Raw genomic sequence first — 26770 nt, forward strand, 5'->3', positions numbered from 1 at the left:
ATTTCACACATTAGTGGGATGTCAAGGAATGCCAAAGATACCCACCTCAAATAACGGCAACAAATTGTACGCATCATCCTAGATTTTCGTTTTCAATAATATTTATGGAATCCGAAGCATCCTAGCATGTACTCATCGTCGGCGCTGGCCCTCCCATCTAGCCAGCTAGACCACCAAATAACGGTACCGTATTCGGGGGAGCCCTTGACATTTATCGATGAAAAGATCATGTCCAGCGGTGTGAATCCCACGACAGAGGTCCAGATCTCAAGGAAGCTGTCCAAGAGACTCAACGTTCTGATTCTCGTAACACAGCAGATCTCCAAGGTACCCGTGACATGACTGCTCTCGGTTTCGGCACACTCGTACCCTATGGGAATCTTTGACTTGGAGTGTGCCACATAGTAATTTACCAGGGAGCTGTCGGTGTACCAGCGCTGGGAGGACTTTTAGGTGTGATGTCCGTGGTCAAGCTAAGATGGCTGGTTTTGGTCCTCTGAAAATCAGACAAACATCTCTTGTTTGGAAAATTTTCCACGATATACCTTGTATAAAACCTTAGGACGCCCTCCCAGCTAGATGCGGCATCCCTGTGTCTTTATCCGGGGTTGTAGAGAGGGATTTCACTGTGGTGGCCGATATACGCCAGTTTTCAGCGGTAGGTTCCTCAAAAGGCTGATGTATGCTTTCCAGGACATTGTTGCAGGACAAAGGAAGGCGGATTGGCTGATTGCGTCAATATGGGCAGTCCACCGCACCCTGGAGCAGGGAACCGCTGATTGTCTGGATCTGCGCAATCCGCCCGCTCCGATAGCAAAAGGGGCTTCAGCGAGCTATCAGGACGAAGCCAATGATAAATAGCCGCCTAACCCAACGCCTGCCGGTTGTCTGCAGAGGATACTTGAAGTCAGGCTACAAGTACTCCGTACGGAGTACATCTCTTTGAATAATGGAAGCCATCAGAATACCCGGTGGCTGTCGTGGTGAAGCGCGCAAACCTGGAGGAAAAATAACTAGTTAAAAGTGAAAATCCAATGATGGCACAAAGGCCCGTTGGACTCCACCCGAAAAAACTTCACGCTGTTGCTTGATCAGCCCGTTTCTTTCGAATTCGAGACAATGACTCGTTGCAACACATTGTTTTGTTAGCTAACCAACTCACTGGTTTAATAAAGGATCTGATGAATACGATCTGCCCGAAATGCTTGGCTCATTGGTTGGTTTGGCGGCCAGAGGAACAATGAACAGCCTTGCATTGTCTAGCTGCACATCTCCACAGAGCCCGTGCCTTCAGAGGATTTCTCGATGAGCTTTCATTTTTTTATTTGTATTTCGTTTTCTCTCGATCCCGTCCCTGTCCAGGGCTTCAACTCCACCTATCCCATTATCCGCGCGATTATTCGTCACGCGTCGGGGATGATATCGCGATCGGATCTACATGGAACTGGTTTCGTCTGGCGGACATGATCATGTCACAGGCGCCGACGGATGTGCGGTCAGTTGGAACATGCGTTTCTGCTGGTATGGCGATTGATCTCACCTCACTTTGATGTAGCGACATTGCTATAAAGGTAGCAGATCATTAACTTCTTGATATTCTTCTTGAACGATAGTGATGACCTCGTTCCTAGACGCCTCTAAGCTTGTGGAGCGCATGAAGACCGCAAACGGCACAGGAACGGACGAGGAACTGCTTGATTTCGAGAACTCCCTTCTACTTGGACCGCCCGTTATCCAAGGCCAGTATGACCAGAACTTTCGCCGCTTTGGAGACGCCTACGAGGTGGGGGATCAGACAGCTCGAGAAGGCCTCAAAGATATTGTCATAAATCTACAGTTGACACTCCTTGCTACCCTGCGCATGGCGCTGCTGGACAATACTCATCCGGATTTAGCCGCTATGCTGGCTGCGTCGGACAATGCCCGCCTCGATGCCCTTATGTGTTTGTATAGGCTGGGGGAACGCATGGCTCTGGGCCCCCCGCAGCTAAATCCGTCATCATCGCTCCCCACGAAACCATCGAGTTCAACTGTGGGATCGCAATCCATGCAGCGAATCCCATCTCCTCCGCTAAATATTAGACGGCCGATGGTAGGTCCGGGTTTTGAGACCACGCCGCGAGATCCACATCGACTATCAACATCGCAGAGTGTTTCATCGTACGATACGAGGAATCACCACCTGCCTCCTATTTCTCCGGCCAGCGAGATGTCACTCGTTACCCCAATATCGCCGTTTAGCCTTGTGGCCAAGGATCACACACAGTTCCGGGATGCCAGGACACCGAGTCTGGATTCCTCAGTTGGAGGCTCCTTTACGGGGACTCGTTACCAGCACTCGACAATAAACCATCCTAGTAGACTCCCCGAATTAGATCCTTCAATCCCGCCCATTCATGAAGCAGGGGCCCAATCAAACAGTATTTACAGCGATAGTGTGTATAGCGAAAAGTCCTCTCGCCCGTTGATAGCATCCAGGCCCAGCAATGGAGGAGATATATCTTCAGTACTAGGTCCCATTCGACATGGGCCATACGGAAGAGGGGGCAGCTCTCAGGAAAATGTCTTAGCTGAACAGAATGCCCCTTCCCCCCGCTCTGGCTCGCTCTTGTCAGGCCTGCATGGCCGTGGGAAGCGAATATCTGCTTCTTCGGACGAAAAGGACACACCTGGGCCCGGTTCCCGCTCAATTTTCAGCTTTACACGACGGGCCCACCCCGTTCAAACTGGGCCAGCTCAAACCGCTCCGGGGGGGCCGCCTGTAACTGCCGTGGGAACAGAAAATCTCCTTCAAGCAGGTCTCTATTTACCAAGTGAAGACAACAAATTCGCCGGCTTCTGCAAAGGTGCTTGGAGGCTGCAAAACGGAATTAAAAAGTCTTTCCGCGTTGATCTGAGGCCATCTGGCATGTACAAACAGATTTCCACCTGGAGATGCACAAAATGCCACTTTGAAGGCCCCATGGGCCAGACTCCTACTATCAGTCGCAATTCTCCCTCCGCACCCATCCGAGGATTCGCTCGCACCTCCCCCCTGGTGGGAAACTCTTCGCAAGATTTTGATCAGAGAGTGCGTCTCCACGGTCCCAGCGGAATCCGCTACCGGTGGTCCTTCCTGGCGAAAAGCCATTCTCCGATAAAAAGTAGCCCGAAAGCCAATGATGGCACAGGCGGCCGTTTCGGGTGCATATACTGCTGCGTGGAGCAGCAAGGGCCTGCGCCGGTGTTTGCAGATATAGATACATTCATGCAGCACTTGCGGCTTCATGCCGGATCGGCCGGGCTCGCTGATGCGAGAGCGACGCGAGAACCGCCCCAGGCACTGCTGGATTGGACGAAGTGTATCGTGGGTCGAGTTGCGACGGAAGAGGAGGGATTTGATATCAATATTCCCAAAGTAGTGGTGGAGATGGGGGATTGAAGTTGTATCGGGAAGTGTTTTGTAATGTCTCTTGGCTATGTTCTCCATGATGAGGATGTTGAAGGACGCCTACTTTTGATAGTCGTCCACCTTAGATCCTGAATAATCCAGAAGTGAAGGGAGGTCATGGCGCTTCTGGAAATTTGGTATTCATAGATTATATCCTGTGTTCAGGCTTTAAAATGCATAACATCATGCTCAACCAAACTGTGTCATAAAGGGCAAAAGATGATCAAGAGAAGACGGACGCCTCTAGAGAGATTCAAACCAGCAACTCCGGTACTCTCACATAACCACACAGCATGTGTTTTGCTTTTTCGCCTGGCCGTAGAACATCTTGCTCTGTGCACTTAAGCCGTCGCTCTTTGCGACCAAACTGTCAATCTTCTCACCTCTCTCCAACACACTTTCAATTGTCTTGTGTAGCACAATCTTTGTCTCATCCAGCTCCTTCTGAATCTTCATGATACTATCAGCCTGGCTAGGGTCCTGGTACTTGGTGATGTATTCCTTCAACTGGGGGAAGGGAAGATTGCCGACGTCAGGGGCGGCGAATGCAGTGCGGGGGTATTTGGCAAGGAACTCGTCCACGACTTTGGAAAGAAGCTGATGTGCAACAAGGCCCGGGTAATCTGCGTCGGAGATTATAATACCTGCTACACCTTCGGTCCGGCCGTAGGCATGGAAGGTGTATGATTTCTCCTCGACGTCTTGTCGTTGGCCGGGGCGGGTTCGTTCGGCGACTGTTTTGGAGAAAAGGGTCATGAATTCACCGTAGCTATACACAGCGGAGGAGGTCCGTGAGTTTTCTTCGTATACATTGTTGAGCCCGTGGGGGAGGGTATGCTTAGGGTTTTGGGTACCTGTCTCTTGTGAATCGAGAGAAACTGCTGAGATCCATCTCACGGCACAGCTCCACGGCCGGCCTGGTTTCGTTGCGAATAATCTAGGAGATGAAGGGTCATTAGGGTGCCAAAGAACAGCGAATAGGTGGAAGAATTGGCTCACTCCGATGTAGAATATCTTCATGGTTGCTCCTTTTCTGCTACGAGGTGGGAGTTCGCAGGCGGTGGCCAACCTTCGAGCGGCTGGACTGAGGGGCGGCAGGGGTCGGTAGCTTTCACGAGTAGTTACGGCGGGTTTGCGCTGAGGTAAGGAACAAGCAGAGGGATCAGGCAATATGTTCAGAGGACTTCAGGAGTTGCGGTGAGAGTCCTGCTTGGGAGTGTGCAGTTATTATGTTGGTGTGCACATACGGGGGGGAAACTATGGAGTATGGAGTAGGCGGTTAACTAACTGGTTAACTAATGAACTATCCGGTGGTGGTTCGCTGTCACATGTGGTGCTGGGATAGATGGATGCGGCTGACGCCTGCGCGAACTCTGGACGACCACCAACCACCCAAGGCGGGAGGACACAGGGGCGGAGCACAGAGACCAGCGAAGTCTGCAGCAGAGTGCCTGTCTGGCAAGTCCTGAATTACTTAACTCTGAAGAGAAGTGCCGCTAGTTAGTAGAGAAGATATGAGGAATACAAAACTGCGTGGTTATAAAATAGTTCTGCCTAATCGTCACACAACACCCGCCATACTCTGTACAGGGCATAATCTCGGGTGCGTGACGAACTGCGTTGTTCTGGGGGTGTTTGGTTCTCTCCCGCCCAACGCTCCATCTCAGTGCTGTCTGCGTCAAATTCTCTTATCTGTGTGAATTTCCGGCTTCTGAAATGCATGCTGCCTGCAGATGAGTCCCTGGAGACTTCATTGGAGCCTTTGAACCCCAGTTGCTTTTCCTAACGTCCCAGATTCCGTCCCAAATGTCGGTAATCCGAGCTTGATAAAAAGGATTATCCCCCTTTGTCTTCCCCTTAGTACCAAGACCAAGCCGCGAACCAAGTACGAAAGGGTGTCTGACTGGTTTTTCAGTGATATTTCGTCCTGAATGCACCCATCCCCCCTCTTCATGATAGATTGATGTCAAAGATCCCTCTTGTTTAATCAACCCATTTCATCTAAGTACGGCACATATTTGGAATGCGGGTTGGGGTGGCAGAGCGCTTTGCGATTCTCGCGACAACATACATATTGGAAGCCCTGGAGAGGCGGAGAAATTGCCCGGCCCGCTCTTTACTGAACTAGCCCAGTTAGGTACAGCTAGGTGGATCAAAGTCAAGGCACTCCTTTCATTGGCTATAAAATAGAATTATACACAGTCTGGTTGGACAGTGAAAGGAAAGTGTCGGCTGCTGATTCGTTTATGTAAATTAATTAATCAGCTAAACTTGGCAAATCCAGCCAATCGGCGCTAATGCCTACCTTCATTTTCCAGCGTCACTCCTCTCCCTCTTCAAGCCTCTCTCAAAGCGCCTCTGTGCTTGTTGGAGCTGGACGGCAGCAGAAAAGGCTCAACTTTAGACTCACCCCAGGGGAGGCTAGCCGGTGCTTTGACGTCTTGGAGAACTGCGTATTTTCCAGCCCCCTTACGACCCGCTGCCATCTCCCTCTGGATATACCATGTCATCGTCGCCTGACTCACAGTGGCTTGCCCAGCTCGAGGCCATGAGAAAAGCGATAGACCGCCTCAAGTTGTCCAAGGATACCGATACAAACTATTATTACGACGTTGATCTAAGTGATGAAGACCTTTCGTCCCCTTCCATCGACGACATCTGGGATATAATTAGCGACGGCGACGACACTCTCGACGACCTAGATGACATAAACGGCGTCCCTCTCCCGCCCGAGTCCGCATCGGCCGAGCTTTATGACCAGACGTGGCTCGAAGGGAGATGCCGATCCCTCGCCCAGCGAAACCAGGGCTTAGATGCCATTGGACTGCAGCAGCAGTTGAATGCAATTCTTGCCACTGACAGCTCCGATGAGGAGCTCCAAATGACCCTTGCGGAAGTCATTGGTTTTGATGACCTGGATCTTGTTATCGATCTCATCGCTCATCGGCATGAAGTACTGTGTTCTCCTTCCCAGACCGATAACTCCATTCTATCAAAATTACAGACAAGGGCGCAGAGAGAAGAAGCTCTCCGCCGTCAAGACTTTGAACACAAGCACGCCAAACTTGCCGATAGGCAGGACCGGGAGGGCCCTCACTATCCTCATGTATACAAGACCTATAATGCCGGCAACACGCTGTCCGTCAATGGCAGAAAATACGGGCTTCCTTCCGGGACTACCCATCGGGAGGAGCCCAGGTACACGGAATATGCTGTTCCAGCAACTAAGGTCGGGACCCTTGGCATCGACCAAAAGCTTGTTCCGATATCTGAGATGGATGGACTGTGTCGAGGTACATTTAGGGGCTATCAAACTCTTAATCGCATGCAGAGCTTGCTTTACGATGTCGCCTACAAGACAAACGAGAATATGCTTGTTTGTGCTCCAACCGGTGCTGGTAAAACAGATGCCGCCATGCTTACCATTCTAAACACGATCGCCAGGTTCACTCTCCCCAGCCCACTGGAAGAACCCCGGGCCTCTGAATTCGTTGTCCAGACTGATGAGTTCAAGATCGTATATGTTGCCCCGATGAAAGCTTTAGCAGCTGAGGTGACGGAAAAACTAGGAAAGCGTCTCGCTTGGCTGGGAATTGAAGTCAGAGAGTTGACCGGAGATATGCAATTAACAAAACAAGAGATCGTCCAAACCCAAATCATCGTGACTACGCCCGAAAAGTGGGACGTGGTAACTAGGAAAAGTACAGGCGATACAGAACTGGTACAGAAGGTGCGCCTCTTGATAATCGATGAGGTCCATATGCTGCACGACGAAAGAGGCGCGGTCATCGAGTCCTTGGTTGCACGAACCCAGCGCCAGGTTGAAAGCACTCAGTCGTTGATCCGTATAATCGGGCTCTCAGCAACGCTTCCAAACTATCTTGATGTTGCAGATTTTCTCAAAGTCAATCGCATGGCGGGCTTATTCTACTTTGATGCTTCTTTCCGTCCGGTTCCGCTGGAGCAACACTTTATTGGCGTGAAAGGAGACCCAGGATCGAGAAAATCTCGAGAAAACCTTGATATCGTCGCTTTTGAGAAAGTCCGGGATATGCTCGAGCAGGGGCACCAAGTAATGGTTTTTGTCCATTCACGGAAAGACACCGTGAATACGGCCAGGCTCCTGGCACAAATGGCTGCTGATGAGCAATGCTCGGACTTGTTTAGTCCTGTAGATCATGAAAACTATTCTCAGGCATTACGGGATATCAAAAGTAGCCGTGGACGGGAAATTCGCGATCTAGTTCCAAAAGGCTTAGGAACTCACCATGCTGGAATGGCGAGATCAGATCGCAACCTCATGGAGCGTCTCTTCTCGGAGGGTATCATCAAAGTTCTCTGCTGCACTGCTACACTGGCTTGGGGTGTCAATCTTCCAGCTGCGGCGGTGGTAATAAAAGGGACCCAACTGTACAGCCCGCAAGAGGGAAAATTCATTGATTTGGGGATCCTAGACGTTCTCCAGATTTTTGGACGGGCGGGTCGTCCTCAATTTCAAGATACGGGTATTGGTTTCATTTGCACGACACACAACAAGCTGCAACATTATATTTCTGCAGTGACATCTCAAGAGCCTATCGAATCAAGATTCTCCCGGAAACTCGTGGATAATCTCAACGCAGAAATATCTCTTGGAACGGTAACTTCTGTCACTGAGGGAGTTCAGTGGCTCGGTTACTCGTATCTTTTCGTCCGGATGAGGCGGAATCCCCATTCATACGGTATTGACTGGGCTGAGATTCGCGATGACCCTCAACTTGTTCAACGCCGTCGCGATTTAATTATAAAGGCTGCACGAGTTCTCCAGCAGAGCCAGATGATCATATTCAACGAACGCACAGAAGAGCTCCGCTCCAAAGATGTTGGCCGTATTGCAAGCCAGTATTATGTCCTACAGACGAGCGTTGAGATTTTCAATACGATGATGAATCCAAACGCCAGTGATGCAGATGTGATGAAGATGATTAGCATGAGTGGCGAGTTCGACAATATTCAATCAAGGGAAAACGAGTTCAAGGAGTTAGATAGGCTTCGATTAGAAGGCTTAAGAACCGAAGTCGAAGGCACAAACGACAGTCCACAAGCGAAGACCAATATTCTACTCCAGTCGTACATATCTCGCGCTCGGGTGGAGGATTTTGCCTTGGTATCTGATACGGCGTACGTTGCTCAGAACGCTGCACGCATCTGCCGCTCTCTTTTCATGATTGCCCTGAACAGACGCTGGGGCTACCAATGTCAAGTTCTCCTCTCTATGTGCAAGTCAATTGAGAAACAAATATGGCCCTTCCAACATCCATTTTATCAGTTTGACTTACCAAGACCTATCCTAAAGAACCTGGATCAGAAGTCCCCTGCTTCGTCAATTGAAAACTTACGGGATATGGAGCCAGCAGAGCTCGGACAGCTCGTTCATAACAATAGAATGGGTAACGTACTTTCCAAGTTGCTGGATAACTTTCCAACATTAAGCGTCGAACCTGAAATTGCTCCTTTAAATCGTGATGTCCTGCGGATTCGTCTCTATATTTATCCCGACTTTGAATGGAACATAAGGCATCACGGCACTTTGGAGCCGTATTGGATATGGGTTGAGAACTCGGAGACGTCTGAAATCTATCACCACGAATACTTTATCCTCAGCCGGAAGAAGCTCCATGATCATCATGAATTGAATTTTACGATTCCTCTCTCCGATCCCCTTCCAACTCAAATTTATGTCAGAGCCATATCCGACCGGTGGCTAGGTGCTGAAACCGTTACTCCGGTATCTTTCCAGCATCTCATTCGACCGGATACGGTGAGTGTCTACACTGACTTGCTAGACCTTCAGCCATTGCCTATTTCGGCTTTAAAAAACCCTGCCTTGGAAGAAATTTACGGGCAAAGATTTCAATTCTTCAACCCGATGCAGACTCAAATTTTCCATACTCTATACCACACATCAGCCAATGTCTTGCTGGGTTCTCCAACCGGGAGTGGCAAAACTGTCGCAGCAGAGCTGGCCATGTGGTGGGCATTTCGGGAAAAGCCTGGATCGAAGGTCGTTTACATTGCGCCCATGAAGGCATTAGTTCGAGAACGTGTACAGGATTGGCGCCGTCGACTAGCGATGCCACTGGGCCTCAAACTTGTTGAATTAACCGGTGATAACACACCTGACACGAGGACCATCCGAAATGCAGACATAATCATTACCACGCCTGAAAAGTGGGATGGTATCTCTCGAAGTTGGCAAACAAGAGGTTACGTGCGACAAGTCAGCCTGGTTATCATTGATGAAATTCACCTTTTGGGAGGTGATCGCGGCCCGATCTTAGAAATTATCGTCTCCCGCATGAATTATATCGCATCTCAAAGCAAAGGATCGGTACGACTGCTCGGCATGTCCACAGCATGCGCTAATGCGACGGATCTCGGTGACTGGCTTGGTGTGAAACAGGGTCTCTACAACTTCCGCCACTCAGTTCGACCTGTTCCTCTAGAGATATACATTGATGGATTCCCCGAGCAGCGAGGATTCTGCCCATTTATGCAGTCAATGAACCGCCCGACATTCCTTGCTATTAAGAATCACTCACCTGAGAAACCCGTAATTGTGTTTGTGGCCTCCCGACGACAAACTCGACTCACGGCAAAGGACTTGATAAATTTTTGTGGCATGGAAGATAACCCACGGCGATTTGTAAACATGTCAGAGGATGACTTACAGGCTAACCTCGCTCGAGTGAAAGATGATGCTTTAAGGGAAGCATTAAGCTTTGGGATTGGTCTTCACCATGCCGGGTTGGTTGAATCAGACAGACAGCTAGCAGAGGAATTATTTGCCAACAACAAGGTCCAAATCCTTGTTGCCACTAGTACGCTCGCGTGGGGAGTGAATTTACCAGCCCATCTCGTCGTGGTTAAAGGAACGCAGTTCTTCGACGCGAAGATTGAAGCCTACAAGGATATGGACCTAACAGACGTGCTGCAAATGCTTGGCCGTGCTGGTCGTCCGCAGTTCGATTCTTCAGGTATTGCACGCATTTTCACTCAAGAATCTAAGAAAGCGTTTTACAAGCATTTTCTCCATACTGGTTTCCCTGTGGAATCCACGCTTCACAAAGTCCTTGATGATCATTTGGGCGCCGAAGTGTCTGCTGGTACGATTACAACTAAGCAGGATGCTCTTGACTACTTGACGTGGACTTTTTTCTTCAGACGATTACACAAGAATCCATCATACTATGGCCTTGAAATATCCGTGGAAGAGCACAATTCAATCGCGGCTCAACAAATGGCGGCGGACTTCATGATCGAATTGGTTGATAAGTCTCTGGGCGAACTCGCTAAATCTTCCTGCATCTCGTTTGACGAAGCTACTGGGTATGTCGACCCAAGTCCTTACGGGAAGATTATGAGTTACTACTACATTTCCCATAAGACGGTCCGTTTCTGGATGTCGCATGCAAAGCCAGACCCCACGTTTACAGACGCTCTTGCTTGGATGTGCTCTGCAACCGAATTCGACGAGCTTCCTGTTCGCCACAACGAAGATCTAATTAACGCTGAGCTTGCGCGAAATTTACCGCTGCCCATTTCTGCGGTAAGTGCGGATCTGCCGCTCTGGGACCCTCACATCAAAGCCTTCCTTTTACTCCAAGCGTTTATGTCCCGCGTTGACCTCCCTATCTCCGATTACGTTGGAGACCAAACTTCAGTGCTGGATCAAGGGATCCGTGTTATCCAAGCCTGTATTGATGTTTTGGCTGAACTCGGTTATGCTAAAGGATGCTGGATGATGATGACCCTATTACAAAGTATAAAATCCGCTAGGTGGCCTGGCGATCACCCATTATCGATTTTACCAGGCGTGAATCCTGAATTTGAGCAGGACAAGAACATAGACCTTACGAAGGTTCCCAAGAACCTCCTGGAGCTAGTCTCTCTAACACCAGCGGCAACCAAAAATCTTGTCAAAGTCTTGCGCCTAGACGAATCGACCGCGACTGAATTTACGAAAGTAGTAGCCTTACTACCGAATATCAAAGTATCGATTATTGAGGTGGCAGATACAGGACTCGTCGTCGAGCTCGTGCGCCAACATCCACCATCGCATACACGATCTCGCCAAGACGCTGAGGGGATTCCAATCTACGCACCCAAATTCCCAAAGCCACAGATGGAAGGCTGGTTTATCATTGTTACGAGAAGTGAGCCGGACGAAGAGGAGCTACTCGCCTTGAAGCGTGTCACTTGGTCGAACAAAGACAAAGACCGGACAAGTCGGGCTCGGGCGAATGTCACGGCGCGGACGAGGATTAAGTTGTCTTCTGGAGAGGGAAAAAGGGATGTGCATGATTTGAAAGGAAAAATGAAAGTGAAGGTCCTGAGTGATGGGTATCCGGGAATGGAATGGGTGGTTTCTTGCTGAAACAGCCTGATAAATTACCATATATGCATGTCCATTATATACGGAGTACATACATTTTGTTACGAATCGGCCGCTGCGAGCCGCTGCCGTCAAGACCAGGGGTGTGTTAGCACCTAGCAGGGTACAGTCCACCCTGGACCAAATCTTTGAGCAAAATATACCCGAGTCTTCAAGAACAAGGCAAATCAAGCCAACTACTTGATGATCATGGTTCCAAAAGGATTCAAAAATAGGCTCAGGCTATTACGAGTCTACTTCCCCAGAAATTCCCATGAACATGTTACATCGGCACTCCGGTGCCTGGACCCCTGTTGCCCTCGCTTTGCCAACAACCAGGTTAACGGATCAGTTGGGGAGGTCCATGTCCATTATTAAATATTAACTACCCTGTCACGAGTGACAAGCAGCCCCATCAAATTACGCGAGTACGATGGCTCTGGTGCCAGCGAGAGACAAATTCTAACAACGGCAACCAATACGGTCTCTGGCCGAAGTGTGTCAGACACCAGCCCACAATGCCGATGGAGCCTTGATTCATAGCTGCCTCGCTTTTCTAGACTAATAGCAGGGTTCTCAGTATTATCTCCAACTGACAGCGTGTTCTGCAGCTGACTAGGGATTTTGTACCTCCATGACAGGGGCGGACTTCGCTTTTCGCATGCATTTCAATCATCAGCTCCAATATCATATGACAAGGAACGGCATCTATGACGAGAATGTCGCATGGTGGATTGGTTCAAGAGAGGAATTTGTGTGGCCCGACATAACCCTTAGTCAAGCAGCGCATCAGGTTCAAATTCCGTATCTTACTCCTCCTTATCTCACAACACATCTCAGATAGTAAGTTATGTCTGGAGTAGCCGGCCAAAAAAAAAAAAGAAAAAAGGAAAAAACCGTTGCCCATCAAGTCTTTTCGACCCTCAACGGATATGTCTGGGAAGAGAGCAAGGGTCCTCACCTTCCCACTGTACAGTATACTCATTACATTTCGCAGCACTCCGCTTTCCAGCAAGGCTTTGAGCGCCTGGCGCATTTCATCTGTGAGAATCCCCCCACCTTGGGCTTGTGAACGGTCTCGTCCCTTAATTGTAAGTAAGGGGCTCTTTTCTCTACGTATTCAGACAAAGCCACGGTTGCAGCTGCGAATTGGAAGAGTCAGCCGAGATGCGTATGAAATGAAGTTCTAGAAAACTTACTTAAGCACCTGGCATCATGGCGAGTGAGTACAGTGTTAGTGCATAAAACACACACTTAGGTATCTATAAGGTTACTCTTGTCCTCAACATGGCCAAGAGCTAAGTAACAGTGACCTAGAAAATGTACATTAGTGACCTTGTATTAGAAGTGAAGCGAAGATTGTTCTATAAAGCTCTGGTCAACCGCTTTCGGCTTTTGAGCGCTCTGAATAGCGAAACTAGTTATTTGATTTCCTCCTCATATCTGGCTATCCAGAGCACTTTCTTTGAAACACACTCATCATATGGCTGTGGGAACAATGATCGATCACAAAAATCAATCAATACATGTCCTTGCTTGGTCATGGAACTGTTAGGTGTGACTGATGCGGACATGATTTGCTTTCGAGCATAGAATACTTGACAGTGTTAGAGCCAGAAAAGGGAGAGGCTTCTATGCTTCTCTTGAGACGAGAACTCGTTTTGTTTAAGACACGACATTTCCTTGCGGCATAACTAACATCCTTTCATGTTGAAGTTGCTCTATCTGCTGGCATTGGCCTATGATAATAAGCTCGTTACCTAAATTCACGACAAACGAAACGGTTGTTAACCAAAGGTGTCATCTCAACCTTTTTCTATGCCCTGGAAAATCATGAAGTGATGTTAATGGGAGCGCCGGCCACATCTCAGCACCGGCTTCGGCTAATACATCCATATTATTCTGGACTATCCTAATTTTGCATGATTGCTCCGTTTCCGTTTGGGTGGACTGTCTTGTCCCCGCTCAGGGGTTGTCCAGCTTCATATTTGTTACGATTGAGGCCCCCAAACACACCAGCGCCTGCCATCAAGGAGATTATTACAGAAGACCACGACAAATATTCCCTCAAATACGCAAAGATTATGGCCAAGTGTAGGAGTAGCTTCAAGTATTCCCAACCGGCTAATACATAAGAAGGCCCAGAGAAGCTATTCGGTGCTGGGTGAGGGGTAACCTAGGCACATACTCCTTATGGAGGATATTCATTAGAGGAATGCGGGTCAATGAAAAAGAGAAAAAAAAAAAAAAAAAAAAAAAAAAAAAGTGTAGTTGGAGGAAAGGAACGTGTAGGATAAGGGAAAATAAAAGTCGACAGAAACGATTTCCTCCCGGGGATAAAATTCCCTAACCGAAAATGATCAAACATTGAACTCCCATTATGCGGAAATGTGGCTACAAAAGAAGCCTAGCTCCGATATTCCTGCACCTTTTCCTGTCTCATTCGCGTAAAAGCACACTCACGGCGTGTGTCGTAGTTATGGTAAACCAAAAAACTGTATCCTCGTAGCACATCCAAACATTTCCCAGCTCCAAAGCATCCTCTGTCCGAGGCAAAGTTTAGAGAAAAATAAAGAATAATAAAAGAAGCGAGTGGAGCGTAGCGACCTAGTTATAGAAAGGAGTCAACACCTAGGAGGCTTTGATTTAAAAAAAGGAGGTGAAGACACCTGAGGGTTCTGGATTCGACAGCGGAAGCAGCGGCATCACCCTTGGCTTCAATCTGAATTTTCCAGCACAGCAACTCGGGACTTCTCATAACGATGACCCTTATGCACAGCCTCTGCGGTTGGGGTCGCAACTCTCCTTTCCACAAGCCGTCCATTTGACCGGAGGGCGCTGGACTTTCCTCCAATCGGAACCAGCATATGTTTCCGCTTGCTGACCGATATGGACCTCGCAATTGAAACCTCAACTGTCTGAAAGTCATCACCGTACGAGTCTATCGACGGGTTGGACCTGTGGTAGCTACCCTGTCTACCCTGAGACGTGTAGCTGGGCTCCAGCGCCGAAGTGGCGTTTTTCGTTGAAGTTCTGGATAATTGCAAGGAGTTTTTGAACGGAAGAGGGATAGCAGGTATCTCGTCCCCCGATTGCAACGGAGTTGATTGACCAGCCATTGGCTCTAGTGGTCCCTTCTCTCTCGGACTACCACTCGGTGGGCTTTCTTCCGACATCACATTCTGTAACTTCCTGACAGTTGATTGTGATAAAGTCTTACGTGCGGGGGTCACCATTTCCCACACAGGCTCCTCCTGTTCGGGTGGTTTAATGCGCAGTTTAATCGTCTCGTGGTCCTCATCTGAAAACCCATCATCCATTTCTGAGGGAGAGGTTGAAAAGTAGGAGGCCGATCCCCATCTGCTATGGGATGATTCCGATGTCTCCACAGGGCTCTGAAGAAGCTGTTTGCTTCGAGCGGCCATTTCAAAGGAGGTTGCGTCTGACAAGACGGGTAGGGTGTGGGATTTTTGCAACGGAGTTGGCCTACGGGGAAGGCAGTGAGATCCTAAAAGTTTTGAGGCCTTATTGGTGGGTGTTGCTGGGAATAGTGTAAAAGTAGGAGACTTTGATGGCCCAGGGGAAGTAGCACGCCTTGGTCTGGCAAGATCGTTCTGCATCGCTTTCTGCTGAGAAATAAGTAAACATGCATTTAAGGTGGAGTTGGAAATGAGTACATACCACCGTGGCTGGGTCTGTGAGGTTATCGAGGTTCTTGCTTCGGCGAGAAAGCAAGTTTGATCCTTTTTTTGTGTCATGTATCGAGCCAAACATGACGCTATAACGTTCCATCCCAACATCAGGAATACAAACATTGAGAAGCGGAGCATTAGAGGTGGATCCATCTGGCTGAGATTCTGTGGTCTCCAAAGGTGTCTGAGACCAAGGCCCCCGTTGGTGGTATTGCTCTTGATCTCCCGCTGCCCAAGCGCCTGTCTCTGCCGGATTGCTGTGGCCAACGTCCATCACCATCGACGGAAACTCCCCATGACGTGGAAGCGACTGCGATCGCGCAGGCCACGGTCGAGCTCCGGGTATAATTGGCTTCCTTCGTAGTAGCTGCATATCAGGCACGTACTCCGAGCTATCCAACGTTTGCAGCTGACGGTCGTTTACCCTAACCTCGTAAAAGGGCACGCGAGGCGGGGATTCTGGACTTTTTGACTTGAATAGCCCACCGAATTTCATCCATTTGCTTGGTTTACGCTTCAGTGAACTGTAATTCTTGCCGTGGACGTCTTCGTCCAACGTTAGGGGACTCATGCTGGATATATCCGCCCATGTGTCATTGACCGGTTCCGTCGACGGATTGGCGGAAGCGACACCTATCCTCTGATCATCCCGTGATGCGTTCACGGATGCAAAATGGAGGGGAGACCCGTGAGGGAGTGAAGAGCTATATTCGTCTAAGGTTTCTGGCGGGTTGATGTCCTGTCGATGAGACCGCACTGTCTTAACGATCTTGCGTCTTGATTCCTTTGCACTGCCAACTGGCCAGCTCTGGTTCGCCTGCAGAGAGTCAGCTGTTCCATCTCCAGTGGAACCAACACCGGTATCGGCCGTGTATGCTCGAGGTCGTGATGGAAAGAATTTCTTCCCCATTTTGCGGTGACGTGTAGTGTTAAATTCGTAAAAAAGAAAGACATAGATGATTAAAAGGGTACAGAATATATACAGAGTGACGAAGACTGAAAAAAATAAAAATAAAAAAAAATTAAAAAAAAATACACGAAAAGTCAGACAAAAACAGGGAGAAAAAGAGCGGACGAGCTCCCGGACAGCTCGAGAAATGAGCGGAGAAAATGGTACAACTACCCCAGGTTTCGCTGAAACAGGCGTGGCGGTAAATGCACAATTTATGTGAGAAGGCGAAGAAGGTGGATTAATACTCTAGAATATGAGGATGACTGTTGAAGAGTATCGGCAAAGACAAGGTCCCCCCAGAAGCGAGCCCGCAAGAGGTATCATCTATCGCTAAAGGGAACATGCAGAAGCCTTTGGTGGAGACCGAAGCAAGACTCGTGTCGTTTCGGAAAAGAAGAAAAAAGAGCCAACGAAAGCAGAAGTATTTTTTTTGGACATGGGTGGATTCGGAATTCTGGATAGGCCACTGTTTAAATTAAATGAGACAAGGGTGACGATTGAGACCCTTACATTGGTGAAACTGATAAAAGGGCATTTCATCAACGTGGACTATGATCGTCGAATTTCTTTTGATGTTTGGCAGCCCTGCATGGGCTGCTGGTTTCTAGAACAGCCCGACCAACCGCAGAAGCAGTATCTTAGCTAATTGTCTAAGCCAATAAAGGGTGGAATGCCCAGGAACAGGGAATCCAAGATTCCTCGCAGTTCCTGAATGAAGGACTGAGACAGGGAGATGTGATTGGCCCGAGTCACGCTTGAGAAATTCATCTCGCCAATAATAAAAGTAAGGGTAATAACAACAAAAAAGCTTTTTCGCTGCCGTGCGCCCCTCTCAGTTCATTGAAGGGAAATTGAGAGACCGGAGTATGAGTTTCGAAGTCACAGCGGAGGGAGCCAAAATAACAAGGTCAATTAACACTCGCAGTGTTTGGCGGAAAGGTAACTGGGGACTTGCGGGCGAACAGGAAAATCCTGAATCCATGATTCGAAGTTGAATTAAGGCTGAGACGCCGAGATCAACACGTAATTTGGTCAGTGGCCCTTGGTCGCTAGTCCTTAATTTCCGACATCAAGAATCGCTCTGTCTGGAAGGCCTCTAGGCCTCAAATCCAGACGACGTTGAGGCCGGCCTCTCAGTGTTCTAGAAATAGTTGATAATATCTCACGAACCTAGAATCCCGGGGTTGGATTGATGTCGACAGAGGGTCGCGGGCTAAAACCTTTCCAGGGTGGTTCTCGGGGGGTGGTCAAACCACGGTTTGATCCGCCGCTAGCCCAGCGGGCGAGCCAAGGGCGTCTCCCTGCAAAAAGCAACGAAATGTCATCGGCTCCATTTTGCTAGCCGCGGGAGAGGCAGCCCGGAGACTGGTCGGGACTTGGAGTTAGGCCCGTGGTTCCCTGTCAAGCGGATTTTTTAGCGCGACGGTAGGGGATGGATTTTCTGCGAGCAAGCACGTTGAGCAGCAAGTCTCAAGGTTGGCACTTGCTGGCCAAAGCGAGCTATGTAACTAACTCGTGAGTTAACTCGTTAGCTGTTGATCGCAGAAGTGGCAGGCCGGGGCCAAGATGCCGGGATGGCGCAGCCGGGGAGCTTGAGCGGAAGAAGCATGGACCGTCCACCACCATCATCATTACCACCACCGCCGGGCAGAGTTGCGAGAAGAGGAAGAAAGAAGTCGCTCGGGAGCGGCTGAGAAGGTTCGCAGAGCAGCTCAACCGCCAACCCGCTAACCCGTTAAGGGAAAAGCCCTTCTCCCCAGCCCACCTGCTGAGTCAGCCATCAAACCCCGCCTCAGCCCACCATGTTTGTTAGTTGGTTACCTAAGCAGATCAGAACAACCAAAACATCCCACCTTCAAGCCCGAGTTGACGATCGAGAAGCCTTTCCGTCCACCTACCACCAAGCAAAACCAACCTCACAAGCCAGACTCGCCGTCGGTTCCTCCCCGCGACCATCGGAAGCATCCTCTGCACAAAGGGCCCCGTCTTCTGCTCCTTTGCGTGGCTCTGTTCTACTTGTCCCCCCTCCTCTTGCATCCCCCTCACCTCCCCATATCCCTTTTTTCGCTGATTATCCCCTGAACTACATCTACTGTCCCGGGTTCGACCCCTGCTTCTTCTCGCAACATCTCGGTTCATTCTTCTATTCAAATCCACTTCGGTTTTTCATTTACAAAAGATGTCCTGGCAAGGTATGTTTTACTCACCGATCAGCCAATGTCAAACCAAGCTTCTGACCTGAAATGACGTCCACAGCTTATGTTGATACAAGGTACTCCATACCCCTCGTGGCTGAAGTCCTGCCACTTCGTGTGTCCTTTCTTTTTCTTTTTCTTTTCTTTTTCTTTCTCTTTTCTCTTTTCTCTTTTCTTTTCTTTTCTTTTCTTTTTCTTTTTTTAGGCCTCCAGAGGTTTAAGAATGTTTGGCATCGGTCCGTTATATCTAATTTCCCTCTAGTCTCGTCGGCTCTGGCCACATCGATAAGGCCGCCATCTTCGACAACCAAGGCACCAGCGTTTGGGCAACGTCTGCCGGATTCTCGGTACAGTCACCTGTACCTTTTCATCCACCACTCACCCCTACCTTCAATACTGTGCTGTATGCTCTAGCCGACGAGCTAATGGGATTCAGGTCTCTCCGGCAGAGGTGAAAGTCATCGTCGACTCCTTTAATCCCGTATCTGGCGATGCGATCAAGGAAGTGCAGTCCGGCGGATTCTTCGTCGGTGGAGACAAATACGTTGCTCTACGATCAGACGAGTCTCGCCTCTATGGCAAGAAGGTGCGCTGGCTTCGAGTTCACTCCGGCTCCAGCACATAGGACTGACCAGATATATTCCGAATCCAGGGCAAAGAAGGCGTCGTGATCGTGAAGACGAAAAAAGCTCTCCTCATCGCACATTACCCGGAAACCGTCCAACCCGGCGCCGCGACTAACACGGTGGAAACTCTCGGCGACTACCTCATCGGATTAGGTTATTAGACAGACTTGCATGAACCACTGGTCATGAGTCAACAGTACATAATTGAGGCCCAAATACGGCTTGTTTTCATTGTCGCGAATGCAAAACAGACGATGTGCGATTAAGCCCAGATACATCTATTAGAAAATTGAATCTCTGGTTGACGGGGATACTGGCTCCCGGTCCTTTTTATAATATTTATTTTAGTTCAAATCAATCCCATAGGCAAGATTGCTTGATCCTTTCCAGGTTTCTTTCCGCTATTCCTATTTGGTGAGGAATGTGACCTCCCACCTTTTCGTCTATACAGGCCATTCCCCATTTTCGTCAAATACCGCACCGAAATATACACATTTCGTTCTGAATGCCAGAATTCATTAAGTAGTCAGATGATAACCGGGGATATTTTGCATCTGATATACATATTCCGATGCTTCCGTCAAGGTGTTGCTGATAAAAGAAGAAAAGAAAAGAAATGTACAAGGCTGAAATTAAGAAAAAGTAAAGCATTAAAATACAATCGTAGCGTTCTCGCCGTCTCGCGAAGGGTTAGGCGGATTCGAATATCCTTGAAATAAGGACAGGGACATTGAAAATGACGGTATCCTGAGAACGTCGGTGGTCCGCACGTTTAGAGCGTAGCCCCCTCAGAAACCTTGCCATCCACGATTGTAATCAAAACGCCTTCTTTGTTGAGACGGCCCTGTTATTCGTAGGTATGTACGTTGCAAGATGCTCTAATAGTAACATCTAGGTGTGCAACTTTAGTTTTAGATCGTCAGATTCCATTGTCTTGAATCAGACTGGCAGTTCTGAGCCGCCTCGCCGTCCGCCGAGGGTCCCAACCCAGGTCAAGGCCCTCTTCAACGGCGGCCCGACAATAGGGAAACCACCCACAAACGCGCCTAGAGTGACCAGGAAATCGCCGAATAAGATAAACAGGCCGTATAACTCGACGCAGAAGCCGATAAGTGGCCAGCGGAAGAGAATAAGGAGGATACCCAGGGCGAAGGTTACGGACCCCAAGAGCTTCTGGCGCCGGGCGAAGAAAGAGAGCGTCTTTTGTGGGCCGAGAATGAGAGGAAGGCCGATCACGAAAAGAATCTGGCAACTTGTTAGGCACTTGGATGTGTATGCGACAGGCAAACTGTGGTCAGAAGGGGTGCCTTTACATTTCCCATTGCAAGTCTGGTGTTTCACGCGTTAGCAAATCGGCAAGACAGGTGTATGGACAACACGCACAATGATCTATCAAAGAACATGAGAATGCCCAAGAAGAAAAATAAACTCCCTAGTGTAGCAGACATCAGACCATTGCAGTGTTTATTCTCGATCGCATAATGTGCACGCAAAAGGGAGTTCCTCGGTCGGTGTAATGTGCCATGATTTCGGATCGCACATACCAGCAGTGCAGAAGACCGCACCGATCTCTAATGCCAGCATTAGCAGTCTTCCCCCGAGCACCAAATTGCATGCTTAACTCACTCTGCATATCGGACAACCACATGGTGGGCATGGCGCCGTGTGCCTCCTATATTCCCAGCCAAAAAAATGGCTACCGCAACACAGTCCCAAAGCGTGTACAAATCGCAATATCCTCGGGTACACGGAAACCAATGCGACGTCCGCGGGTTGGCGTAACTGGGGGTGGATGCGTGATTTAGGTCAATGTCATTCGGCTGCGAAGCAATTTAAGAGTGAAATTAGCCTAAACTGGTTTCGCTGAGATCAAGGTTGGTGTGGCAGGTAAGTTTTCTTGGAGAAGCTGAGCTTTGTTGTGGTCCTGGTTCTAGATACATACCCCTGTTCATAAATTCATCATCAAAGGACAGATCGCAGTTCGGATATGGAGCTGTTCTGCCTGAGGAACTTGAAATGCAGGTGGTCAGACAGTCATAGAAATAGGTACACGGACTGAGACCAAAGGCAAGATATGAGCTCCAGGAGCCTAAAACATTCAGAAAGAGCGTGTCAAGCTACAAAACGATATAATCACAGATGAGAGGTTTTGAACGCGCCAGTGCTCGAGTTTTGTGGTGAGCGCAGGTTAGGTTGAGTGAACCCGGATAGATTCCCCACAGAGCACGCTAGGCCTGATCTGTGCTAGGATGAAACACACACCCATAACCCTTCTTCCCAGCCAGGGAAAAAAAAAAAAAAAAGGAAAACAAAACTAATCGCTTCTCTGTCCTCTGTACTCCATACCAGCAACCCAGAGGCCTGGACAAGGATGAAAAGGACAAAAATTGAGATCATGGATAGAGAGTTACAAGAGATTGGATGAGAGCACCACTGATGATTATGGCCACAAAGACATGCAAGATTAATGAGTGCCTCTTGTCTCGTGGCTGACTTGATTGCCTGCCAGCACGGCGTTTAATTTCCTCCATGAAATAGCACCTGCTTCAAGAGCGCTGCTATCAACCAGATTCCATGCTGATTATAGATCAAAATGTCTCTCCACCACCGCCAAGGCCACGGTGTCCTCAGAAGGCGCCGTAACTGATCTTCCTTTCGATGGAATTTCGGTACCCGTCTACATTGCGTATGTACGCAGGCGGAGAAAAAAAAACTCGTGGAAGTGCTTCTTCCAAGCCGGTCACGATTAAGCCGGAGCGTCGTCTTGAACCCCATCTCGAAAGGGATAGGGTGGGTGGACGGGGTTTGACTTTGGGGGCCAAACAAGTTTGTCCGTATCGTTGTTTCGCTGCACTCTGCAATTCCATGCCGGGATTGCCTGTCTCCCTCTTTGTTTTATCCTTCCTCTTTCCGTTCTTTCTCGATTCCAACAGTAAATAGTTGTGTCTTTTAATCTCATAATTTACTTCAACACAACATGCGCCCCCCTTGTCTCAAGGTAGCTCTCCGCCACACCCTGTCCTAACGATCGGACCACTCCAAACACCTCCTTATCATGATATCGTAGTCTCGTCTTAGGATCCTTGTACGGCGCTGGAAGGCCGGTGATATCACAGTAATGCTTCTGCTGCGCGGCATGTAGCGATGGCGCCGATTCGATATTCGTATACGTCACAGCAGGACCCATGGCGTACATCGAGCGGCTGAAATTCTTCTCAAGGACAAGGGTAGATAAGCTTTGCGCAGCCTGTGCGATGTTTGTCGGACGGGGGATTGGCCCAGACGGTGTACCTATGGTGGCATTAGGACCAGTGGTGGCGGGAGTGGAAGTGTCTGTCCGGTCAGCGGCTGCTCCAGCTCCTTTTGGCGTCGAGGTCCCACTGTTGTCCTGAGTTCCAACGGCTGAGGCTTCCTTCCGCGATGATTCTGAGAGGATCTGCTTAACGTTCTTGTTGCGGCGGGCGGAGGGTTTCCAATGTGGATTGCGGAATGGCCGCGGACTGCGGGTGATGTCGAGCTGGTCGAGAAGCTTCTGATGTGAGTCGTCACCGGGAGTGTTTGGAGGCATCGCAGAGAGTAGAACAGGGTCCTATTCAAGTAGTAAGAGCAATGATTATGATGGTAGAATCCTAGAACGGGATGGCTATTGGGTTGCTAGCTAGAAGTGCAGTTTGATGAAGCTGCTAGCAAGCAATAGAAAGCTCCGGGTCACGTGAAGCTAGTCAATCCCCGGCGCGATCGTGCGGTGATAAACACTTGGTTTAAGTGACTATTAGTTGTTGTTCTCACCTTTTTACTGCCTGCACAGAGAGAGAGAGAGAGAGAGAGAGAGAGAAAGGCCACGAGCAGTCAATGTGCAGTCATAATGGTAAGCTCATTTCTAGGGCCGGTAACTCCTCCGTTCTCTAATTAAGATGTGATTACTTCCAGGAGAGCCCTCACGAGCATCAACAGAATCTTCTTCTGTCACGCATCGTCACCAATGTTGTAAGTTTTCCTTCTACTGGGCCAATGCTGTCCATTACTGATAGGCGCCCTTTAATGCAGGAGAAGCTCAATGAAGCCATCATGGTGTTGAACAAAAGTCTCCAGGTTGGCAACGCCACACTCTTCCTATGGGCTTGAAGCTGTGCTAATCAGGATTGGATCTGTGGACTAGGAGGTCAATGTGCAGAACATGAATGTGGAGTTGGTGGCCCAGATGTTCAAGAATTACCAATCCAATGTTCTCTTCCACCTTGAAGGTCAGTAACTCTCCCTGCCTGCAGAGTAACTTCTCATCGGCTACTAACAGGTGTAATAACTATGTAGCTACTGAGAGCTTGAAGGATCCGTCATGAAAAAGGCGCAAAAGCTGAATCATAAACAAGCAACTAGAATAATGACTAATGATACCCATTCTCTATTCGTGAAACTTGTAAGATTGTAATTGTGGCATCAAGTACGGAGTAGTTCTGCCACTTTGATCTGATGTTTGTCTCGGTTGCTGGAGGCGCATGTTCTTATCAAATCTTATCAATTTTTAGCTTCTTTTTGAGTCGCGACAAGAGTTAACAATCGCCTGAAGCTGCCTCAACCTCCGCCAACGCTTCTCAGTCCCCCAGCTTCATAAATATCCCCTCCTTGCCCAGAATGTGCTAATCTCATCAAAGGCACACACATCAGCATCATCCTCACCATGACGATCTCTTCCACCCAAACCATACCTTCATCCCGAATCACCCTGAACATAGCAGAGAAACGAGAACCTAAGCCGCCTCCGAAGGTCTTCCCCGTCCGCGAGCCCCCGTTCAAGGGCATCCTGCCCCCTCAACCAGATGGCTATGAGCGGAGTCGAGCTTCCCCAAGCACCAGCGCAATAGTTATCGACAATGGTATGTGCAAACGAACCCGCAGTCATCCTCACTTTCTGCTGACTTTTTTTGGCTAGGATCGCATCTTGTTAAAGCCGGTTGGTCCTTCGACAAGGCCCCTCGTTTCATCATCCCCCCTATCATAGCCCGCTATAGAGACCGCAAAGCCAATCGCACATGCCAGTTCGTCGGATATGATGCCTATGTCGATGCGACAACCAGAGGCCAAGTGCGCAATGCGTTCGATCCTGGAACAAGCATCGTCGGTAATTGGGATGTCATGGAGGGCTTGCTGGATTATATTTTCTTGAAGCTTGGTGTGGATGGAGAAAACGGCGGCGTCGATCGACCGCTTGTCTTTACGGAGCCGATCGCCAATCTGGGATATTCACGACGAAGTATGATTTGCACTCTATCGCTGGCATTTCTAGGAATTGGGGCTATGCTAATGGAATGGAACGTAGTGATGAACGAGATCGCCTTTGAATGCTATTCAGCTCCGTCTGTCGCCTATGGAATCGATTCTCTATTTGCATACAAGTACAATCGCGGTACAAATGGCCTTGTCATCTCTTCGTCCCATTCTTCTACCCATGTCATCCCGGTCCTTAACTCCAAGGCCATTTTATCGAATTGCACCAGGCTAAACTGGGGTGGCTACCAATCCTGTGACTATCTTATGAAACTCCTCAAGTTAAAGTATCCTACCTTTCCCGCGCGAATAACGGAGACCCAAATGGAAGAACTCCTGCATCAGCACTGCTATGTGTCGCAAGACTATGATCGAGAACTGAGCGGCTACCTTGACTGGGCCGGTTTAGAGGATCGGGACCATGTCATCCAATATCCCTTCACAGAGCACATCGTTCCAGAGAAGTCTGAAGAGGAGCTCGCTCGGATAGCGGAACGTAAAAAGGAGAGCGGAAGGCGGCTGCAAGAACAGGCGGCAAAAATGCGACTTGAAAAGTTGATGAAGAAGGAACAAGAATTAGAATACTACAAGGATCTACAGAAGAACTTGGCTTCAGAGAGTAAAAGGGAGATCAGGCGGATCCTTGATGCGGAAGATATGAAGGATGAAGCGCAGCTAGAAAAAACTATAAGGGAGCTTGAAAAATCCATAAAACGATCGCGGAATAAAGATCTTGGACAGGAAGAAACGGAAGAAAACTCTGAGGAGATGTCGTTTGCCTTATTGGATGTTCCCGACGAAGAGCTCGACGAGGCTGGCCTCAAGGAGAAGAAACATCAACGCCTAATGAAATCTAACGTTGAAGCGAGACAGCGGGCCAAGGAGGAGAAAGAAAGAGAAAAAGCGAGAATAGCGGAGGAAGAAAGGTTGGATACTGAGAAACGTGAAAATAATTTTGAAGTTTGGGTTGAAGAGCGGAGACAGGCAAGAGACGTGAGTATACTCACTTTTCCTAGCCCTCGCGCTCAGCAACTGACATGACATATAGGCGATAATACAAAGGATCAAAGAACGCGAACGCATGAAGGCTGATCTCGGCAACCGCAAATCTCTCGCCAGCCAAATCCGCATGAAAACACTCGCCAATCTCGCCGCGGACGGGCCTAAGAAACGCCGCCGTGGTGGAGACGATGATACATTCGGCGCCAACGACGAGGACTGGGGAGTGTACCGTACAGTCGCCACAGGTGAAGGCAGCGATGACGAAGACGAAGAAGATCCCAATCAACAGCTCAAATCCATCGAGTCCGATCTCCTCAAGTACGACCCCGAGTTCACAGAAAACCACACGCTCGAAGCCCAGTCTGACTGGACGAAATCCCTCATCCACATGTTCCTCCGCGGCCCATGGCCATTTGACCCGGAGAGCCAGCGTGAGGCCCACCAGCTACACCTCAACGTGGAGCGCATCCGCGTTCCAGAAGTCGTTTTCCAGCCCTCCATCGCCGGCGTCGATCAATCCGGCATTGTCGAGATGGCAGCGGACATCGTCCTGCAGCGCTTCTCCTCTCGCGAAGACCAGGCCCGCCTCCTGCGCGACGTGTTTATCACGGGCGGAAACTCTCTCTTCCAGGGTTTCGACGAGCGATTCGCGCGAGAATTCCGTGCCGTTCTTCCCGAAGGTTCAGACTTGCGGGTGCGCAGGGCGAATGATCCGGTGCTTGATGCGTGGAAGGGAGCAGCGCAGTGGGCGGCGGGTCCGGATCTAGCGACGTGTTCGATTTCAAGGCAGGAGTACTTGGAGAAGGGAAGCGAGTATATCAAGGAGCACATGCTGGGGAATGCAGCCTGAACCTTTTTTATATTGATTTACTGCTATACGCGGAGTATGTGACTATCTCTTCAGGTGTTTTCGTTGTTAACCCTCGGGTATTGGTGGACATTCAAGGAATTTGCTCGGGCTGTTGTCTTTATGCCACCCTGCGTTTTCTTTTCTTTTCTTTTCTTTCCTTTTTTTTTTTTCTTTTTTTTTTTTTTTTGGGATTTTCATGTCAATTAGATAACACAAAACGAACGGATGTGTATTATAATATTATTCAAGATGAGGAAGATATTCCCTAGGTCCTCATCTTGCAGGAGATTCCGCCTCTGATGTGCCAAGCGTCCTACATTATCCACTCGGTGGTGAAAGCTGTTG

At 49.1% G+C, this 26770-nt stretch overlaps 10 protein-coding genes across 10 annotated transcripts; 6 read left to right on the top strand and 4 right to left on the bottom strand.

Annotated features, from left to right (window-relative positions):
* Positions 1–126: 126 nt before the first annotated feature.
* On the top strand, positions 127–861 carry CIMG_12252 (uncharacterized protein; the record flags this gene model as incomplete). The annotated part of the gene is made up of 2 exons (XM_012358608.1): positions 127–327; positions 694–861. 2 exons carry the CDS (start codon positions 127–129, stop codon positions 859–861), a joined length of 369 nt encoding a protein of 122 aa, XP_012214031.1.
* A 754-nt stretch (positions 862–1615) lies between these two features.
* Positions 1616–3421, top strand: CIMG_08902 (uncharacterized protein; the record flags this gene model as incomplete). Its single annotated transcript, XM_001241738.2, has 1 exon — positions 1616–3421. One exon carries the CDS (start codon positions 1616–1618, stop codon positions 3419–3421), a length of 1806 nt encoding a protein of 601 aa, XP_001241739.2.
* Positions 3422–3550: 129 nt separating this feature from the next.
* CIMG_08901 (SNARE protein Ykt6) lies at positions 3551–4915 on the bottom strand. Its single transcript, XM_001241737.2, has 4 exons — positions 4719–4915; positions 4430–4636; positions 4285–4367; positions 3551–4199 (listed from the first exon to the last, which is right to left on the bottom strand). The coding sequence occupies exons 2-4, from the start codon at positions 4448–4450 to the stop codon at positions 3707–3709; spliced, it is 597 nt and encodes a 198-aa protein (XP_001241738.1). The 5' UTR covers positions 4451–4636; positions 4719–4915; the 3' UTR covers positions 3551–3706.
* A 1018-nt stretch (positions 4916–5933) lies between these two features.
* Positions 5934–12002, top strand: CIMG_08900 (activating signal cointegrator 1 complex subunit 3; the record flags this gene model as incomplete). The annotated part of the gene is made up of 1 exon (XM_001241736.2): positions 5934–12002. One exon carries the CDS (start codon positions 5934–5936, stop codon positions 11844–11846), a length of 5913 nt encoding a protein of 1970 aa, XP_001241737.1. The 3' UTR covers positions 11847–12002.
* Positions 12003–14200: 2198 nt separating this feature from the next.
* CIMG_08898 (uncharacterized protein) lies at positions 14201–16445 on the bottom strand (the record flags this gene model as incomplete). Its single annotated transcript, XM_001241734.2, has 2 exons — positions 14201–15469; positions 15525–16445. 2 exons carry the CDS (start codon positions 16443–16445, stop codon positions 14561–14563), a joined length of 1830 nt encoding a protein of 609 aa, XP_001241735.2. The 3' UTR covers positions 14201–14560.
* Positions 16446–17919: 1474 nt separating this feature from the next.
* On the top strand, positions 17920–18300 carry CIMG_08897 (uncharacterized protein; the record flags this gene model as incomplete). Its single annotated transcript, XM_001241733.2, has 2 exons — positions 17920–17962; positions 18020–18300. 2 exons carry the CDS (start codon positions 17920–17922, stop codon positions 18298–18300), a joined length of 324 nt encoding a protein of 107 aa, XP_001241734.2.
* Positions 18301–18360: 60 nt separating this feature from the next.
* Positions 18361–19688, top strand: CIMG_08896 (profilin-1B). Its single transcript, XM_001241732.2, has 5 exons — positions 18361–18679; positions 18744–18759; positions 18945–19029; positions 19119–19268; positions 19335–19688. The coding sequence occupies exons 1-5, from the start codon at positions 18667–18669 to the stop codon at positions 19467–19469; spliced, it is 399 nt and encodes a 132-aa protein (XP_001241733.2). The 5' UTR covers positions 18361–18666; the 3' UTR covers positions 19470–19688.
* Positions 19689–20247: 559 nt separating this feature from the next.
* CIMG_08895 (Got1 family protein) lies at positions 20248–20965 on the bottom strand (the record flags this gene model as incomplete). The annotated part of the gene is made up of 5 exons (XM_001241731.1): positions 20248–20553; positions 20622–20637; positions 20692–20740; positions 20853–20879; positions 20935–20965. 5 exons carry the CDS (start codon positions 20963–20965, stop codon positions 20248–20250), a joined length of 429 nt encoding a protein of 142 aa, XP_001241732.1.
* Positions 20966–22270: 1305 nt separating this feature from the next.
* Positions 22271–22876, bottom strand: CIMG_08894 (INO80 complex subunit C; the record flags this gene model as incomplete). The annotated part of the gene is made up of 1 exon (XM_001241730.1): positions 22271–22876. One exon carries the CDS (start codon positions 22874–22876, stop codon positions 22271–22273), a length of 606 nt encoding a protein of 201 aa, XP_001241731.1.
* Positions 22877–23986: 1110 nt separating this feature from the next.
* On the top strand, positions 23987–26425 carry CIMG_08893 (chromatin remodeling complex subunit; the record flags this gene model as incomplete). Its single annotated transcript, XM_001241729.1, has 3 exons — positions 23987–24182; positions 24239–25566; positions 25622–26425. 3 exons carry the CDS (start codon positions 23987–23989, stop codon positions 26423–26425), a joined length of 2328 nt encoding a protein of 775 aa, XP_001241730.1.
* Between the last annotated feature and the right edge of the window lie 345 nt (positions 26426–26770).

The sequence above is a fragment of the Coccidioides immitis genome, assembly GCF_000149335.2.
Source record: "Coccidioides immitis RS genomic scaffold supercont3.3, whole genome shotgun sequence".
Taxonomy (NCBI): Eukaryota; Fungi; Ascomycota; class Eurotiomycetes; order Onygenales; family Onygenaceae; genus Coccidioides; species Coccidioides immitis.

Bases quoted from the DNA above. Each gene is read 5' to 3' on its own strand.
- CIMG_08896 (XM_001241732.2), top strand. The intron at 19,030-19,118 runs GTACAGTCACCT...AATGGGATTCAG, and splicing joins CAACGTCTGCCGGATTCTCG to GTCTCTCCGGCAGAGGTGAA. The intron at 19,269-19,334 runs GTGCGCTGGCTT...TTCCGAATCCAG, and splicing joins CTCGCCTCTATGGCAAGAAG to GGCAAAGAAGGCGTCGTGAT.
- CIMG_08901 (XM_001241737.2), bottom strand. From the start codon at position 4,450: ATGAAGATATTCTACATCGGA. The intron at 4,368-4,429 runs GTGAGCCAATTC...TTCATCTCCTAG, and splicing joins TGAAGATATTCTACATCGGA to ATTATTCGCAACGAAACCAG. The intron at 4,200-4,284 runs GTACCCAAAACC...CGCTGTGTATAG, and splicing joins TCTCGATTCACAAGAGACAG to CTACGGTGAATTCATGACCC.